This window comes from Psammomys obesus, unplaced genomic scaffold (assembly GCF_907164565.1).
Source record: "Psammomys obesus unplaced genomic scaffold, mPsaObe1.curated_primary_1811, whole genome shotgun sequence".
Classification (NCBI taxonomy): domain Eukaryota; kingdom Metazoa; phylum Chordata; class Mammalia; order Rodentia; family Muridae; genus Psammomys; species Psammomys obesus.
The window spans coordinates 11,213,975-11,233,028 of NW_026596166.1; the positions used below are offsets into that span (position 1 = coordinate 11,213,975).

A 19,054-nucleotide genomic window follows, 5' to 3' on the forward strand; every position below is an offset into this window, starting at 1 on the left:
CCAAGGAGCTCTTCCAGCCTTCCTAAGAAACATGCCCACGTGTTGCCCGTACATACATGCAAGCAAAACACTCAAACACACAAAATAAAAATAAATCTTTAAAAGATGTTGATTCTGTTTGATTTCTATATACTGTTTAAATGAATCTGAATTTGTGTTTGGTTTCTAGTAAATAAAATAATATTGATAATGTATTTTGTCATGCTAGAATTACATGTAGCTCATATGAAAACACAAGGTTGGGCTTGGGATACAGCTCAGTGATAGAGTGCTAGCCTAGTACTTATGAGGCTGTTGGTTTGATCTCCACATAAGTGAGAGAGAGAGAGAGAAAGAGAAAGAGATAGAGAGAGAGGAAGGAAGGAAGGAAGGAAGGAAGGAAGGAAGGAAGGAAGGAAGGAAGAATGATAGATTCTGTTTTAAAAGGACTTTTAAATAAAAGAACTCTGATAATTCACACAGACACTTACGGGCAAAGAATGATTACAGAGGCTGAGCCTGTGGCTCATTCCGGCAATACCAGAGCTGAGGAGGTAGAGGCAATGAGTTCAAGGCTAGCCTCAACTACAGAGCAAGTGTGAGGTCTACCTAAGCCACACAAGACTTCCTCAGAGACGAAAGCAAAGTTATAATGACTTCTCTTTGAAATATTTTTTCTGGGATATCTGATTAAAAAATAGCAATTGTCAGTAGTTTTTAAGGGAGCTTCTTTAGTTGGTTATGGTGGTAACACCTATAATCCTCGTACTGGGTAGGTAGAAGTCAGAAGATTGCAAGTTCAAGACCAATGTAGTTGCATAAAGAGGCCCTCTCAAAACAACAAAGACAGAGGAGGGCAGGAAGAGAGTGAGAATTACTTTACAAGTAATTATAAATTCAATTAATAAAATGAAGGAACTTAGGAAAAAAAGAGATTTTTATAATATCAATGAATAGAAAAATAACAATTCCTTCCCCTCCCTGCCCCAGAAACCAAAAAGTAAGTTTTTTAAGAAAGGGAAAGCTGGAGAAATGAGAGAGGGCCGGGGTCAGAGGAAGGGCTTCTGCTCCAGAGGCCTCCGGGGAGCTTAGTAGCACTTACTTTAATTTCTGGTTGAGACCAAGTCCTTGTCTTTGTGTCAAACACATGGACATCATTGTGCCACCCCCAGAATATCTGCTCTTCCTGAAACGGAAGCAAACAGCTAAGAGCTCTGTAGCTAAAGCATCAGCATGGCTGTGCCACCTATTCCCTGGGGAGGCCACAGGCACCCACTCTACTAGCTCAGCATCACCACAGCGGCGAACACACATATATCCTAATAATAATAATTTTAATTGCTGAGGGATGAGTCTATAGCTCCCAGAACCACAAGGCCCTGGACTCAAACCCTAGGAGCTGAAAACAAACAAACAAAATACATTGGAGGTTTTAAAAATATCCATGTTTGTTTATATGCATGAAATGTGTGTGTATGAATGAAAAAAAAAATGAGGACATGACTGCGCCTAGTTGTAGTTGGGGAGGTTTACTACAGATCTGAAGGTGAGCAGAGGCAGAGGCATCTGGAAGAGTCCAGGGTGAACATGGCTGGCATATTGAACTTGGCCATGTGGGGGGGGGGGGGGGGAGAGCCACAAGCCAAGAGTGAGCCAAAAGATTGAAGAGGCCAAAATGGCTGAGTATAGAGGGATCAAAGAGGCTCGGTGAACGGAAGCCAAGACCTGGGCTGCAGAGGTTACAGTAGGGGCTGGGGTATGCCATCCAGAATGACTCTGTAGGAACTGAGGTACTGGCCATCAGAGTCGGCTCTGATATGTTAATAGCACCTCAGCCGTTTTTTCTGGGTTTCCAGAGGCCTAACTCTCTTTCTGTCTCTGTCTCCTCTGTCTCTGTCTCTCTGTGTGTATGTTTATTAGAATGTACAATCAGGGCTGGAGCGAAGAGTCAGCAGATAAGAGCCGTTGCTGCTCTTCCAAAAGACACTGGTTTGGTTCCCAGCACCCATGTCAGCCAGCTCACAACCACCTGCAGTGCTAGTTCCAGGGCATTTGACACCCTCTGCTGAACTCTGAGGGCACCTGCCTGCATGCAGTGCACACACAAAATAATGAATAAGACTTAAATAAAATAAAATGAAATGTACAGTTACGATCTGTGCTAGAAGGTAAGACTGAAGTAGTCTAGGTCCCACTAGAGTGACAGTAATCTTTTGGTCTGGGTTTTGTTTTGTTTTGTTTTGAGACAAGGCTTCTCTGTGTAGCCCTGGCTGTCCTGGAACTCACTCTGTAGACCAGCCTGATCTCAAACTCACAGAGAGCCTCCTGCCTCTGCCTCTGCCTCACTGGGATTAAAGGTGTGGGCTGCCGCCACCACCTCCCAGTGAGAGTAATCTTTCGTTAAGACTCCATTTTTATTTGCTGGGTACAATGCATTGTACTTACTGTCCCAGCACTTCAAAAGCAGAGGTGGGCAGAGCACCATGGACACAAGGCCAGCCTGGACTACACAATGAGTTCCAGGGTATCCTGGGCTACAGAGTAACATCCTGTCTTGAAAAATTTTTTTTTTATAATTTATGACTTTTTAATTCTCTAACTGGTAAGAGTAGGTCAAGAAAAGAAGAGCACTGCCAACCCCCTGTTGCTCTCTGGAGGTCAGGCTGAATTATGACTAACTCTGGCCGACTCATTCACATGGAGCTGTGGTCTACAACAGACAAGTAGTCAAGCAGGAACACATTTTCCCAAGCTGTGCTAAAGCCTCTCTTGTCCAGCAGAAGGCAAGAGACTGATGAGGTCAGCTAAGAAGGGACGGTGAAGGCTAATCCACTGAGTGAGACGTGAGACGACTCCATCTGGACACAAACATAAAAGAACAAAACGCAGGCTTTTCCATAGGGTTAATTATGGCAAATTGGAAGCACTTAAAACGAGAATGACTGGATTCATTATTCCTAAAATGTAAAGTAGTACTGAATTAAAAAGTGACTACTTCCTTACCCAAGATGCATCATGGACATCAAAACAGTCTTGAAGCTCACTGTGCCTCCTGTACCCATAACCACCAAAATATATCAATCTGAAAAACAAATGAGAAGGGCACACTTTGTTCACAGTCTTTGTGATAAGCTGAAATAGCTGAGCACTGGGGCTCATGCCTGCCATTCTGGAACTCAGGAGTGTAGTGGAGGGTTTTTTTGTCTTTAAAAACTCAGTTATGTTATGTAAACATGTTTGTTTTAATCCCAGGTGTGAGATGTGGGAATGGCCCAGACTGTCCACAGCAGCAGGCTATTTGCTTTGTGAGGGGCTCTGAGAGGGGCTCTTTGCCAGCTGCAGACAGTTTAAATCTGAGGACTCTGGAGAGGGAATAAATGCCAGAGGCCAGAGAGAATGTGGTCTCTGAGAAAGAAGGCTGCTGCTGCTTCCCGCTGCTGCTCCTGGTTGCTGATGATGCAGTTTGACAAGAAGCTGGAGATCTCCTGAAACAAAGACTGGACTTTCCCCAAGGAATTTCATCCCTCAATAGCAGGGAGTAGCCCAGGGAGTAACTCCGCCCCTCTCCCCACCAACCTTCTTTCTTCTACCTGGTGGAGTAGGGAGTGTTGGAAAGAATTGGGGTGGAGTAGGGAGAAAGAGGCATAATAAAAGCCAGTAAAAGAAAATAAAAGTTTTAAAAGGATACTAACACAGGAGGCTGAGAAGAGAGGAGTCTCCGAGTTTCCGATTCAGCCTGAGCTCCATGAGTTCTAGCCTAGCTCCAGAGTGAGACTCCACCTCAAAAGCCACACACAAAAGAAGTTTCAAATAGATTTCTTCTCTTACCCTAACCACCTAAACAAAAATAAACTACACAATTATAGGTTTTTTTTAAAAAATCAAAGAACTGAGGGAACAATGAGAAATGAAGGGAACAACTCCACCAGGAGATGAACCCACAGCAGGGGGAAAGAGACCCATGGCTATCCTCATGCCTCCTGCAAGGGAAGGAGAGAGCGGAAACTAGGTACCTGGGGACTTGTGAAATCAAACAAACAAACAAACCTGCAAGTTACCAAAATCATGCATAGGCTGGGATGGCAAATTAGGAGTCAGAAGCAAGAAGCCTCACGGTCTCGAACACACACCCTGACTTTTGGGGACTGTGGGGAAGGCTCAGGTCGTTATCAACAGCTGGAACAGGGGCTTGTGGTTCAGTTTAGTAGCAGAGTGCATGCCTAGCTTTGTGAAGCCCTGGAATGAGTCAAATCAAATGACGGGAAAAAGAAGCTGACAATGGAGAGGACAGGTGAGCAATTCCCCTAGAGCCAACCTCAGGAAATGCCTGGATCTGACAAAGAGCTGCTGCACGTTGGAATCAATTGAGGGGTTTCAACAAGTTGCCCTATCACTGCCCTGCTTTAATGGGCTTTTGAGGCTTAGAGCTATAGAAGTGTGCAGCGGCAGACATGTGGGAGCCTCGCTCCAAGAACAAAAAGAAATATGGACTTTGGGGCTTTCTGTGTGGGGGCAAACTGGAAGTCAAGGTGGACAGAGGAAGCTGGCCTTTCCGTGTATACTTTGGTTGGTTGGTTGGTTGGTTTTGGTTTTTCAAGACAGGGTTCTTTGTATAGCCCTGGCTGTTCTGGAATTCTCTCTGTAGTCTAGGCTGGTCTCAAAGTCTGAGAGATCTGCCTCCCTCTTCTTCTCAAGTGCTGGGATTAAAGGCATGAACCACCACCATCTGGCTCATTGTATATTTTTTATTATGGCTTCAGATTTTTAGCCTATCAATGTGTTAGTATCTAGAAACTTTAATTATTCAAGGTAAAAAATATAAATAGCATTTCTTCTATGTTCATTTTTATGACAGAGTTTTTATCAGTTTTAGGACTGCTGTTGCCACTGACATCAAAACAAGTCTACAGTTACTGGAAAACGGCATTTCCTCAGCTTTGGTTATTAAAGTTCAGTTGCTGTATTACCTGTCTTTATACACCCAGCAGGAAAGTTTATCACGTGGTGTGGGTGGTTGTCCATCAAACTTGGTGATTTTCTCCCAGATGTAAGTTCCATCTCTTGTTCGTAAATTGACAAAGTAAAGCTTTTAAAAGATGAGAGTGTTGTTAGGAGCCAGAGCATCTGAAAACAGGCTCTGTCATCCAAAAACTAACACTGCTTTTATTTCCAGTAAACACTTCCCCCATTAGGAAACTTGAATTACAGAATTGAAGACAACAAGACGGAAGCAAAATGAAGTCTAAAACACACTGCAACCATCCTTCCCCTTCTGCTCCTGGCTGTGGGTAACAATCAAGAGTGTGGCTAACTGAAGTAAGGGAACACGGACAAAGAATATGGCTGCTGCATTCTCCATCTAACTTTAAAGCCTAATGACTATAAATTTAGTATGTATTCCAGTTATCTTCTTTTTAAAACATTTTCAAATATGTGAGATGAAATGACATATTAGTGATTACATTTGACCACACTCCTGAATTTAAAAAAAGGATTACTCGGTTGCTGTATCCTTTGTCATCATATCCTCCAAAAACATACAGCCTTCCGTTGATGCAAGCCCCGCAGCTGCCCGACATGGAGGTAGGGAGCTCTCCTTCCATCAGGTGCATTTTCCTGCAAGGAGGACCACAGAGAAGACACATAAAAGCCCCTTTTAGTACTCTTTCCATGAAAAGTATCATTTCCAACCATAAGTAAAATGTAACTGTAGCCAGATGCTGTGGCACAGGCCTGTAATCCCAGCGCTGGGGGGACTGGGACAGAAAGATGAAGAGTTGGGGGCCTGTGTGGGTTACAAAGTGCGACCCTACCCCAAAATAAAAGCAACAAATAAATAGATAATCGGGCCTGGAGAGGTGGCTCAGAGGTTAAGGGCACTGGCTGTTCTACCAAAGGCAAACCATCTATAGTGAGATCTGGTGCCCTCTTCTGGTGTGCTGGCACACATGCAGGCAGAATGCTATATAAATAATAAATAATAAATCTTAAAAAAAAATGTGTAAGGAGATCTGTAATAGAAACTTTCCATCCTAATGGGAGTTGCCAGGACTGGGAATGAGCCGAGTAAAACAGTCTTCAGAGACAGAGGGGGCTTAGGAATGGTGAGGGCCACGGAATGCTGAAAAGAAGGGAGGAGGGACAGAGCCAGGGAATGAAGCAGAGAAGTGGAGAGGGGCATCTAAGTGGTGCAGGGTGTTCACAGAATGCGCCTGAGTTCCCTGTGGTCCACTAAAGCCTCTGTGAGTGAGTGAGACACAACACTTCACAACTCACAATCACTCACCACAGCCCGCTATCAATGTCATAGGTCCAAATTTCATCATTTGGCAAATAGACCTCATTGTCTTCAATAGACTAGAAATAAAGAATACACAAAATTACCATTTTTCATTATTTTTTCAATTATATAGTAACAAATAGTTCCTTGGGTTAAGGAAAGCTGAAATGAATTTTTAAGATAAAATGAGAAATATATAAGTCTCAAGAAAAAAGACTCAGGGTTCACACCAGGAAAAAAAAAAAAAAAAGAAAAAAAAAAAAAAGAAAGAAACTAAAAGCCCCCGCAGCACACGGAGATTACACACTGAATTAGAAAATGGTGGGGGTTGTTCTGATGTGTCAATTTTTATGCTAATTACTGGTCCTCAAGATCTGGTTACTGCACTATCATTGTTGTGTAAACCTCCCTAAGACATTATTCCAGACTGGTTGATTAAGAGGCGTAAAACCTGGGCAGAGTGGAACGGGGTAGGTGTGGCTAAAGCGCCCGGATTTTGGAAACAGGAGAATCAGACAGAAGATTGAGACAGAAAGAGGAGGAAGGGGAATGCCAGGATGGGTTAGCATAGAGAAGGAACCATGTGGGCCAGGAGAAAGGATTCCATCAAGATGGCTCTATGGGTAAACGTACTTACCACACAAGCCTGAAAACCTCAGCTTAGCCTCCCAGAGATGGGAGGTGAAGACAGGAGAACTGCCCAGAAATGTGAGCACCAGCTAGACTGGAATCTGAAGCAGCATGCAGCATGGCAGAAACAAAGGGACCTTCCTCAAGATGGAAGGAGAGAACCAGTTCCAGAGAGCTGACCTTAACATATCCATCACAGCACACTTGTCCCCGCACTCACAAACACACATCACACACACAAAATAAAATAAAAATGTCAAACATGATTCATCTGAGAGGTGAAAACTGAAACTACAATGAAATGCCATGTTGCCCTCACTGTGTTGGCAGAAAAAAATAAGGGCAGATGGTATCAAATGCTTTTGAGAAGAATGAGGAGGCTGGTGGAGATGCAAATTGATACAAATATTTTGTCAACAGTCTGAAATCTCCAATTCAATTTGCCCGCCTAGTGGCCCAACATTCCATTCTTCGGTACATGCCCTAGAGAGCGCACAAACCCTGCTTGTGTATAATAGGCATGTTGTAAGAATGTTCATTGCTGCATTGATGGTTACAGGGGGAAAAGAACAAGGGTGGACTAGATAAGGAAGTAACAGTTTATACAACACTCTATGGGACACACATTCATTCATGGATCTAAGGATGACTTACAAGGGACTTGACAAATATTTGCTGATATTTAATGAACAGGCACTGATGAATAGGGATGGAAAACGGGACTAGCCATACAAGTGCACTCTGAATGACTAAACAATGTATACATAAACAGGGCTGGTGAGATGGCTCCGTGGGTAAGAGCACTTGATGCTCTTCCAGAGGACCAGAGTTCACCAAGCCTGCATGTCAGGCAATTGGTCAGCTCAAAGCAACCTGATACTCCTACCTCAGGAGATCTGATGCCCTCTGCAAGCACCCACACACAGCAAATGTCTGCGCGCATACACTGACAAGTCCATTTTTAAAATTAAAATAAAGAGAACAAGTAAACCTGATTGAAGAAAAATACGTAAGTCTGAAACTGAAGGGTAAGTCACAAGGGGAAAGTATGCTGTAATTTTCAGATCAACTACTATACGGTTTACAGATACACGCGTGATAAAACTACTAAAAAGTAATAAAGAAGAAATTCAAGGTAGTGATAATCCAGTGAGATGGTAGACAGCAAGGGCTCAGAACAGTTACAAAAACAGAATATAGTTTTAAAAGAGAAGGGCACTGGGGCTGCAGCTTATCTGGTGGAGTGCTTATAGTGTTTTCCTCACGGACCTCATGAGCATAGATTGCACACCTATGATCCCAGGACTCAAAAGACAGAGTCAGGAGGATCAAAGGTTTAAGGTTGTCCTTGATTACATAGCAAGTGTGAGGGCAGCCCGGGATACATAAGACCCTTACTCAAAAGAAAAAGTAATTTAATAAAAATAAAATAACAGGAACAATAATAGAACATAGACCTAAATACTCAGAAGCACTTCCTATAAGATTTATAACAAACATTAAGGAATGGAGTCAACAGTTCTAGTGGGAACAGTAAACCCAAGAGCCAGATCAGTGCTGACAAAGTGGCAGGATTCACGTAGTGTCAAATTTGTCTTCAAGAGCTTCAAGGCTTAATGATGTCCAAAGGAAACGTAAAACTCCCTCAGCCACCAGAGGAGCAGCGTCACAGGAATTAATAAAAAGAAACACCATACAGGCTGGGAAGATGACTCGGTGGTTGAGAGTATGAACACTCTTCCAGAGGACCCAAGTTCAGTTCCCTGTGCTCACATCAGAGAGCTCACAGCTGCCTGAAACTCTTCTGGACCTCTTGAGCACCTGCACTTACATTCTCTCTCCTCCCCCCCTCCTCCTCCTCCCACATCCATTCTAAAGTCTTCATTTTCCATATTGTACATTTTATAAGTTATTCTATAGATCTAAAAGTGCTGGGAAGAAATCTGCCATTCAAAGGCAGTTTATCTTAAGCCACTACCCATGATAATAGCATGATGGAACCAAAAAATAGGGGTTAGCAATAATCTGTGGGAGTGGGAGAGAAGGGAGCCTGGTTAACAAAGAAAGATAAATAACCAAGAGGGGTGGCATAAGGCTGCAATCCAAGCACGCAGGGAGGCAGAGGCAGGTGGATCTCTGTGACTTCGAGGTCAGCCTGGTCTACAAAGTGAGTCCATGACAGCCAGGGCTGTTATAGAGATACCTTGTCTCAAAAAAAGTGAAAAAAAAAAAAGAAAAAAAGAGAGAGAGAGAGAGAAAGAAAGAAAGAAAGAAAGAGAAAGAGAGAGAGAAAGAAAGGAGAATAAAGAAAGAAGAGAGAGAAAGAAAGGAGATAGAGAAAGAGAGGGAGGGAGGGAAAGAGAGAAAGAGAAAGGATGAGGAAGGAATGAAGAAGGAAAAATAAATGAGAAAGAAAGAAGGAAGGGAGAGAGAGGGAAAGAAAGAGGGAGGGAAGGAAGAGAAGAATAAAGAAAAAGACAGAAAGACAAAAAACTTTGAAAGTGGTAGTAATAATTCTAAATATTTTTCTTCTGTGTGTGTGTGTGTGTGTGTGTGTGTGTGTGTGTGTAGGGGCAGGCACATATTAAGGCACATGTATGGAGATCAGAAGACAACTTGTGGGAGCTGACTATCTCCTCCTACCACATGGGTTTCAGGAAGCAAACTCAGTTCAGGAAGCTTGGCATCCAGCACCCTGACCTGCTGCGCAACCTCCCTGGCCCTGGATTTTGTTGTTTGTTTGTTTTTTTTTTAACTGCACAGTTGACAATTTTATAATCTTTATTATGAATCACCAAATTCTACTGGTCCTGGTTCTTAATCTGGCAGGTGAGTGTGCTTATCTCTAAGTGGTATTTTATGTGTTCCTTGGTGCGTATACTTCAAAATTTAAAACCCAAAACCTTAGCTAGGATAATGGTGCTTATCTTAAATCCTAGCACTCCAGAGGCAGAGACAGGTTGATCTCTATGAGTTAGAGGCTAGCCTGGTCTACATGAGTTTCAGGACAGCAAGAGCTGCAGGGAGACCGTCTCAAACAAAGACACACACTTTATAAGTATTTAAGAAAGGACTATGAAGGAGGTCACAAGTTATCAGGGAGATTGGAGAACTCGGATCTGGTCTATGCAGACAGCAAGCTGAGGCCACACTATGAACAGTCTGCAGACTCACACTGGCATGCTGCTTGTCCCTCTGTGTCTGAGGCCAGGCACCTTGAGCTTCAGAAATCATCCTGTCCATGCTGCCCTCCTCTACAGCAGGTCCTGGAATTTTGTTTTTTATGTTATTTCTACTTAAAAACATTTTTGTTTTGACAGTCTCTGGCCCAGGCTGGCTTTTAACTCCCTATGTAGCCAAGGATGACCTTGAACATCTGATCCTCCTGCCTCCTTCTCCTAAGTCCTGGGACCACAAGTGTGTACCGTATGGCCAGTTTATTCAGTCTGACCCAGGACCTCCTGTGCATCAGGCAAGGACTCCAGCACATGAGCCCCTCTGGTTCTTTGAAACTCACTTGTGCTTACTCACTGCTCTTGGTTTTTGTAGGACTTCAGTCTCTCACACACATTACAAATATTTCCTCATTAAGTTTCTCATTTAAGTTCTGTAGTGCTTTTTTTTTAATACTGTTTTTTTTTAAAGTTTGATTTTTTTTCCAAGTCAGGTTTTCTTTTCCCAACCAAAGATTCTTAAATAGTCCTATCTTTCTTCCTCATAGCGAAGGTCAGTTTTCCTATATTTAACTTGTCAGTCCTAAGGCTCTGATATAATTTTTCTCCAGCTATCTTAGAAGTATCCTAGAAAATACAATTTATTGTATAATTGCTTGTGTTGCTTCAAAATGCTATCTTTTAGAAACAAAAATAGCCTCGTGTGCCACTGCTTCTACCATCTCTTTCCCAGTCTGCAGTGCTGCCTGATGGATCAGAGCCCCTCGATGACTATAGAGCTGTCTCTGTGACTAGAGCCCTCTTACCTTCACTCTTCGCAAACATTTCCTAAACTGACCTTCCATACATAACAGACTAGATCATGTTTATTCATCAAAATTATACATAATTTTGAAGAAAGATCCATCTTATTGATTCTGTTAGAGAAACAGAACCGTCTGGCTGAGAGATTGAACATACACCATCTGCGAACAGACAATGACTCTTCCTGCAAAATCTGGGGAACCAAAGCTGGGCGGTGGTGGCACACACCTTTAGTCCCATTGTTTGGGAGGCAGAGGCAGAGGCAGATGGATCATTTTTGAGTTCAAGGCTAGCCTGGTCTACAGAGCAAGTTCCAGGACAACCAGGGCTACACACAGAGAGAGCCTGTTTGGTGTGCGAGTGTTGGTGGAGGGGAGTCCGGGGAAATTGCTGACATTTTCCCTACCAGCAGCACTGGGACCAGCATGAATGTCAACTTAGAAAAGTCATGGAGAAACAAAAGAATATTCTAGCACCAAACTATCTGGCCTCTGGAGAGTAGTTTCAAATACATGGTTCTTTAAAACTGGCTCAAACAGGAAGTACTTCAGACAGGTATCTGAGTTTTCAGGACACAGCTCTGTCCATTTCTACACACAGTTCATATTAACGAGGAATACGGGTTGGTATACAAAATAGACGACACCAGCCACTCTCCTAACCTCTGACTGCTGGACTCCCTCCAGCTTCCAGGGCCTTACGACCATGTCCTGCTCAGGAGGACATCCCAAAACAGCTGTTGAAAGATCCTGCATTTTCTGGAGATAAGACTTGTCTTTTTTGCTTCCTACTCTCTTCCCACCTTCCACTTATACTGGGGACATTATTGAACTACTGATGAATTCTGGGATCTAAGCAGGAGTAGAGCCAGGCTTTAAATCTGTGTTGTATTTTACAGGGTTGTGTTTGTACCACCTCTGCTCTTTGGAATAACACGTAGACAGAATAGAACTCTGTAGAGCTGCCCCTGGAGAACTGGGCTCTCATCCATTACAGCTTTCAAGAGAAAAATTAGACTTAAAACACCCAGGCCCTTCCTTTAAGGCCCCAGAGACTTCTACACGGATATATTTCATTTATGGAGTTGAGCCATTAGAAGATTACCATTACTTCTCCACACACTGCCTCACGTAGCCCAGGCTACCTTGAGCTCACCATGTAACAGGGAATGCCCTCCAACTGCTGACTGTCCGGTGTGTGCCTCCCAACGTGGTGAATCACAGGTGTGCTGCCATACAGCCTGGCTTGCAGGATTATTTTAATATTTTCCATTTAACTTACACCACTGTCGACACAACGCAATATAAACACAGCAAATAAAGTCTGGTAAGTCCGTATCTTCAAGTAGCTGGGCTTAAAAAACACTTTTAAAAACTGTATGTGCATCAAAAACTAGTTTTTCCATTAAAACAAACGAACAACTAATTTAAAGCCAGGCCAGGAGATAACCACTAGTGATTCCCAACAGGTGGAAGCTGTAGGATGAGGAGTTCAAGGCCAACTTGTAGTTATCTGAGACCCTGTTCAAAACAAAACAACATACACAAAAAAGCGGGCTGCGGTGGCACATACCTGTAATCACGCACCCAGGGAGGCAGAGGCAGGCGAACAGCCAAGGCTACACTGAGAAACCCTGTCTGAAACAAACAAACAAACAAACAAAAAAAAAAAAAAAAAAAAAAACGGGAGCGCTAATTGTGGTAGCTCGCCGCTGTAGACTTCAACACGTGGGAGCTTGTCCTGATTCCAATGACAACGTGGGCCACACAAGAAATTCCAGGCCAGACTGTGCGATCCTGTCTCAATTAATTAGTAAAGCAAAATAAAGCTCCAGAAAGAAGCCCCTCTCTAATGTCACTGACCATCAAACGGTCAAGGCCTTTCTTCATTAAATGGAGACCTGGGGCAGGAGTGATGGCTCAGTAGGTAAAAAAGCACTAGTTGCTCTTGCAGAGGACCTGCATTCAGTCGGTATCGCCAAAATTCCCAACACCCTCTTCTGACCTCCATGGGCAGCAAGCATATACCAGATGCACAGAAACACACAGAGGCCAAACACTCATGTTCATAAAATAGCTCTTAAACTATTAATATTACCATTAGGTCCTACTGAGGAGGGTAGGAGAGCTCCCAGGGACATGCCAGGTAAGAGTGGGCACTCAAAAACTAGTTCTGTTGTTTTCTGATACTGCACTAAATCAGGAGCGAGCACACAGAACAGCAATGGAAACCCACTCGGACCTGAGGATTCTGAACACACACAGCATGTATGCACTTTATTTCGTTGATTCACTCGTGTTACAGGTCCGTCACATAGGGGCAACCGAGGAAGTCAGAAGACAAGTTATCTTTCCATTTGCGGCAGAGCTTCCGTGGGAATCACTTTGTGATCTGTGAACGAACGGGGCTGGCGGGTACCACCTCAATTACTCTTCCCAGCTCGACGACCCTGGCTCTCACCCTACGACCCTAGAACCAAAGCAAACACACATTCCAACCGCCATGGTAATTACGAATTTCCAACCGCAAGATTCTGCGCCGGCAGCGCTGCGAATACGAACCTATTTTGAGGCTCCAGGGGCAGTACTTAATTAGCCAAGAAACGCCACTAAAGAGTTTAGGGCTGACAAATTTAACTGCTTGGTGACTTCGGCATTTTGAGTCGCACGGTGGCAACGAGACCCAAGACGACGCGGCGCAGCGTCCTGGGGTCCTCTCCAGTCCTGAGCCCACGGAGGCTGGAGGGGGGCGGCTCACGCACCCCGGAACCCCGGTTTGGTGACTGGTGGGAACGGGAGCGGCGCGGGCGGCGCGCGGCGGGTGGAGTGCGCTGCGTGGGCGGGCCGCCCCGGACGCCGCCGGCCGTCCTCCGCCTGCCGCCGCTCCCGCGCCGCCCCGGCGCGCCCGCCCCTTCCCCTTACCACGTAGCCCCCCCACACGTAGAGGAAGTGTCCGTCCACCACGGCGCAGTGGCCGCTGCGCTCCTCGGCCACGCAGAAGGCCTGCGAGTCCGCCATCCGCCCTCCGCGGCCCCAGCCTGCTCGGCGCCGGCTCGCGCGCGCCGACGGAACGCGAGGAGGGTCCAGATTGGCGGAGGCGGAACCGAGGAACCTGCGCGTCTGCGCGGCGCCCGCCCGGGACGCCGAGCCCGGCCGCTCCCCGCTCCTCTCCACCTGCATCCACCTGGCTCTCTTGTGTGGTAGAGGCAGGTTTATTTTGCAGCGCTGACAGTGCTCCAGCGCCGGAGCTTCATGCCTCAGCCTCCGGGGTGCATGCACCACCACGCCCAGCAGCCCAGCTGTAGTGCAGGTCCGGATTCACGTCTGAGGAACTTCGCTTTTGTTCTGTAGTGTCTGGGTGTTCGTGGTTTTCTTTTTCCCTTACGTGTGCTTGCTTGCTAATCCGAGTAGGAGGTGTTGATACCTGAGGCACTGAGTGAGAGTGTCTGTTGTTTCTTTGTGGTGATGTGAGTGTGAACGCAGACACAATTCCCCATTTCTTAACACAAAAGGAAGCGTCATTGTTTACGCTGCCCTGTGTCTTGCTTTTCCACTTGTATAAACTTTTTTCCGGGGGGAGGGACAAACCCCTGTTCAACAGAACAAAGGCACAATTCCATTCAAGTCTCTGTTGAAGAGCCAGTGAGTTTAATTACAGTTGCAAGAGCATGGTTATACCACTGAATAACATGTCCCTGTCTAGCAACTGTAAACTGCCTACAAAAGCGGGGGAGTGGGCGCTTGAGCGCTTGAGAACTCCCCCTTTCATTGCTGCTGTTAGCTGCCTATAAATCCACTGATGGCAAGGAACCCCTTCCCCCACCACATAATAAGCAGTGATGATAGCTTTCTACAGCACTCCACCGCCATCTTTCTGCTCCTCTTCCAGGATGTTCCCCGAGGCTTGGTATAGGACATATAGCTGCCCCTTTAGGGCTGGGCATTCAACAGCACTTTGACCAGCTGAGTCTCTTCAGTAACTGCTGCTCATTGTTGACCAAAGATAACAGCCTGGGCTTTTGACAAAATACAGAGCCAGGCACCAATTCCCTTTTGTGGAATGGTCCATGAATCCAATCAGAAAAAAAAAAAAAAAAGTTGTATCCATAATAGTTTCTTCATCAGTGGGAACATCAGGCCTGACATGTTGATACTGTAGCCTTCAGCCTTCAGGATCTTGGACAAAGTGGGACCGTTGGTTACAGTTCTCAGCCAGCAGTAAGCTTAGTGCCTTCTCTCACTAGGAAAGCTAGCCAGGAGGGAGGAAGGGCCAGTTCACTCCTGACTTTTCCATGTTCTTCCACCAAGACACGTAGTATGTGGTGTTTTGGCATTAGATACTTACCATCTATATTAGTCCAGGTTTCCTAGAGTAACAGAACTTCTAAAATGTATCTATATATGCAAAGGGAATTTATTGAGGTGATTTCCAGGCTGCAGTCCAGCTAATCCAACAATGGCTGGCTGTCAACTGGAAATTCAAGAACACAGTAGTTGCTTAGCCCACAAGGCTGGGTGCTTCAGCTGGGCTTTCTCATATGCTGGATCCTGAAGAAGCAGGCTCTAATGCCATGCCAGTGAAGGAATGGACTTGCTAGCAAGGAAACGACAACCAAAAAAAATAAAAAAGCTTCCTCCTTCTACAGGCTTCCAGCAGAAGGTGTGGCCCAGATTAAAGGTGTGTTTTCCTACCTCAAGATCCAAATCAAAGGCATGTGTCTTTCTGCCTTGAGATCCTAACTAGAAGTGGATTGACCCAGTTCAAACCAAGCAGGAAATCTCCATTTCCATTGTAGTTGATTCCAGATGTAGTCAAGTTGACAACCAAGAATAGCCACCACAACCCTACCCTTTGTCAACTTGACACACAATCGTCTCTCCTTCTGTTGTGATAAATTTCCAAATGAAAACAATAATCATGTCATAATAATACCTAAACATAACTATTCCACCTTCAGTCAGTGGAAATCCATGTTGTTGAGCTTGTGCATGAAAGACCCCATATCACCCTGAGTTGAACAGAGTTAAACATAGCTAATGCCATGCCATTTTGCGGTGTACCACAGTTCTGGGAAAAATAGTAAAGGCCGGATGGGAACTAAAAATTACTCTGAGAAAATCCAGCTAAGTCACTCCCCTCAAGATATCTGCGGTCAAGGCTGCCCCAACTGAGCCAAAAACAACTTTGTCCTGACCACCCTCATGGGATATCTGACAGGTGGTCCGGCTGAGATAGGAGTCCTGGGAAAAGCAACATATGGCGGCACTAGTCAAGGTCGTCATAATTGTTATGACCACCCAGTTCCTGGAATTCTGGTGTCCCTGCCAACCTGATTCATGTTATGGTTTCATGTGAAAGAGCCAATCAGCTCCCTGTAACTATGCTTCTCGCTTCTGTATCAGTGCTTCTACTCTAACCCTATAAAAAACCCAGCTTTCTACCCGGTAAGGCGCGTAAAGTCATCTGAGTGGCTTTCCACCTGGGTACCTGTGTATCCAATAAAGCCTCTTGCTGTTTGCATCCGAACGCCTGGACTCGCTGATCTTTGGGAGGGGGTCTCTCAGACGAAAGATACCCTCAGGGGGGTCTTTCAGTGCATAACCCCCATTATATATTTAACCAGGTCATAATTATGCTTAACATGATATAACCACAACCTCAAGTGCATTATAAATTTAAAATAGGTGGCAAAGTCCCTGAAAGGACATTCTTTTACTATCGCAAACTTAAGTATGATAACCATTAATATTCTCTTAAATTGATATTACATTGCATGGTAAAAAAATTAGGAAAGAAAACACAAATATCTGTACAAATGAATTCTTAACAATATACAATGGAAGTATTCATGTCAACTATAAATATCCTTGCTTCTGTAACTGATCGCTTGGCCTTAGCTGGTGTTTATAACCCCCTTTATTATCTATTCTGTATTTCCTCCATCCCTGGGCAAGAACCTCAACAGGTTTTAGCTCTATTCCTGGAGGAGTGATCCATATCTTCATTGCTGATGGGTCTATGTCCTTTGTCACCCTGCCTGGATCATGCTGTTTTACTTTCCCATTGACGTTAATCACAGGACCTGTAGCACCAGAGACAACCTTAAGGACCCCCTGCACGCCAGGCATAATCTTCCTTACAGATCTAGAACCCAGCAGAGTCTGTAGTCAGATCAGTGTTGGTAAGTGGAAGTCCATGTTGTTGAGCCTACGCATAAACCCCATCTCCACCACCATGGCCACTTCATGGTTAATGACACGTAACGGCTAGGGAAAGAGGCTGACCATCCACAGAATGGATCATTCTGTCTAACTGATTATTGAAAGAAATCCTCCTCAGCTGCAGTCACCTTTTGAGGAGCATTTACCTGGAACACAAATATCTTCACATCCTTCACCCATTTGGTGAGATCTCTCAACAAACTTATTTCACCAATTTTCCAGTCATGCTCTTCCCAAGTCTCTGACTATCCAGTCAACCCCTTGGTCCATGAATCAGTGAACAGTTGTACATCTGACCATTTTTTCTTCCCAACACAATGTATGCTTCCCATAAATTTCCCTTCACTGGTTTCTTTCAGTGTTGTCCCAGGATGGGGCTGTAATGCTGCATCTGACTTTTTTTTTTTTGGCGGGGGGTAGTGCTTACATAACATACAAGAACTCATGCTGGGCACCAAATATAAAAATAGAGGCTTTTTTTTCCCCTGTGCCTGCCCTAGATCCCAAATGACTGTGGGGCTTTGCTGGATTAGGTTGAAGGTTTGGTGAGAAAGCCCATGCCTGGCTGGCTTGCAGCCAAGACACAGGCCTGGCAAGGGTTTAGCCAGGCTATCTCTGGATAGCCATTTGTTCACTCAGTCTATGATGATGAGCTCCCTTTTCTGAACAAGGTTCTAAAAGCCCCCTCCCCTTGATCTGGGTGACCCCAGATTTTGTAAGGAGCATCACATAGCCCTCAGGGCAGATTTCAGGCCCAGACTCTTTCCTGATGAGGAAACTGGTCCAACAAGCATCTGGGAATTCCTAGAAATGCCCCACCCTGCTAAGGATCTTCGTCTTTAGTAGTGGCCTTCAATTGTACTTGAAGATTCTCCCACCCATAGGGTGATTAAGTACTGTGTTCTCCTTCTTGTGATAGGACCATGATACTGCATGGAACATAAGGCACAGTACCATTACATGCAAATCTAGTATCCCTGACCACCTGACCCCAGCCAATCAAACACATTCACCCTCGAAATCCCTCCCACTGCCCAAGGTTTATAGATCTGTGATTTCAAATAAACTGCTGGCTGGTTGCATGCTGTGTGATGCCGCCAGCTTTCCACCATGGCTGTCTAAGATTCCTCATTTATCCCCTTCGGGGTACATCTCACTGGGTCTGCCCTCTGGCCCACTGGGCCTGGGCCTCTCCAGGCCTGTGTCCCAGCTGCAAGCCCACCAGCCATTGGCTTTTGCCCTCACCTCTGCCATGCTCAGCACAGCAGCTTAACCAAAAGCTGTAGCACTCTGGTATCGCCATAGGCTTTGGAACACCTGAGCTTCCACGGCCACCAGCGATCTCATTCTCAAAAAGCTAGCTAACTGCAATACGCTGTGGAAATTTTTTTCCACATCTGGGCCTAGCATGCAGGCCTTGCCCTAAAATGCTCTCGCTGCTCCCGAGAGAAACGGAACCCTGTTCTCTGTGCAGAGATCCAGGACCCCACCAAAATCAGGATCTCTACCGAATGGAGAATGATAATGGCATGGAAACCTTTATATTTATTAATAATAGCTTTAGGCACTATATCTGGGCAGATACTGAGCTTTTCTAACCCTGGCCTGGCCTACTTCCTGTCTGTTACCTTCCTGTTACCTTAGTCTTGCTCTGGCACTTCTTGTTCATCCATGTCCTCAGAGTGACTCTCTCATGGCGACCTTTGCTCCCTGCTCTTCACCTGGGCCCCCTCCCTGGGATCAGAAGTCCTGCTTTATCCTCCCCTGCCCAGCTATTGGATGTTCAGCTGTTTATTAACCCATCAGAGGATGATGGAGAACAAATTTTACAGAACACTGAGGTAGGAGATGCTTCATAGAAATGCCAGTGTCTGGACCGCAGCCAGATCTCTGGGCACAGAAATCAGCACTTGAATACAGTGAAAGACCCCTGCCTCACCCTAAGTTAAACATAGCTAACGCCATTT

The 19,054-nt window shown here is 45.1% G+C and overlaps 1 protein-coding gene across 5 annotated transcripts in view; it reads right to left on the reverse strand.

Moving 5' to 3' along the window:
• The window catches only part of Klhdc1 (kelch domain containing 1), a 37,537-nt gene extending 23,611 nt beyond the window's left edge, over positions 1–13,926 (reverse strand). For 3 of the 5 annotated variants that reach the window (XM_055595485.1, XM_055595483.1, XM_055595487.1), the window contains exons 1-6: positions 13,788–13,926; positions 6,266–6,336; positions 5,478–5,595; positions 4,947–5,065; positions 2,983–3,061; positions 1,082–1,165 (exon numbers count right to left, since the gene is read on the reverse strand). In XM_055595485.1, the coding sequence (XP_055451460.1) occupies positions 1,082–1,165; positions 2,983–3,061; positions 4,947–5,065; positions 5,478–5,595; positions 6,266–6,336; positions 13,788–13,883 (567 nt within the window). In that variant the 5' untranslated portion in view covers positions 13,884–13,926. Of the gene's footprint in view, positions 1–1,081; positions 1,166–2,982; positions 3,062–4,946; positions 5,066–5,477; positions 5,596–6,265; positions 6,337–13,427; positions 13,758–13,787 lie in introns of those variants that run through there. The other 2 variants (XM_055595488.1, XM_055595486.1) reach the window with 2 other exon arrangements.
• Between the last annotated feature and the right edge of the window lie 5,128 nt (positions 13,927–19,054).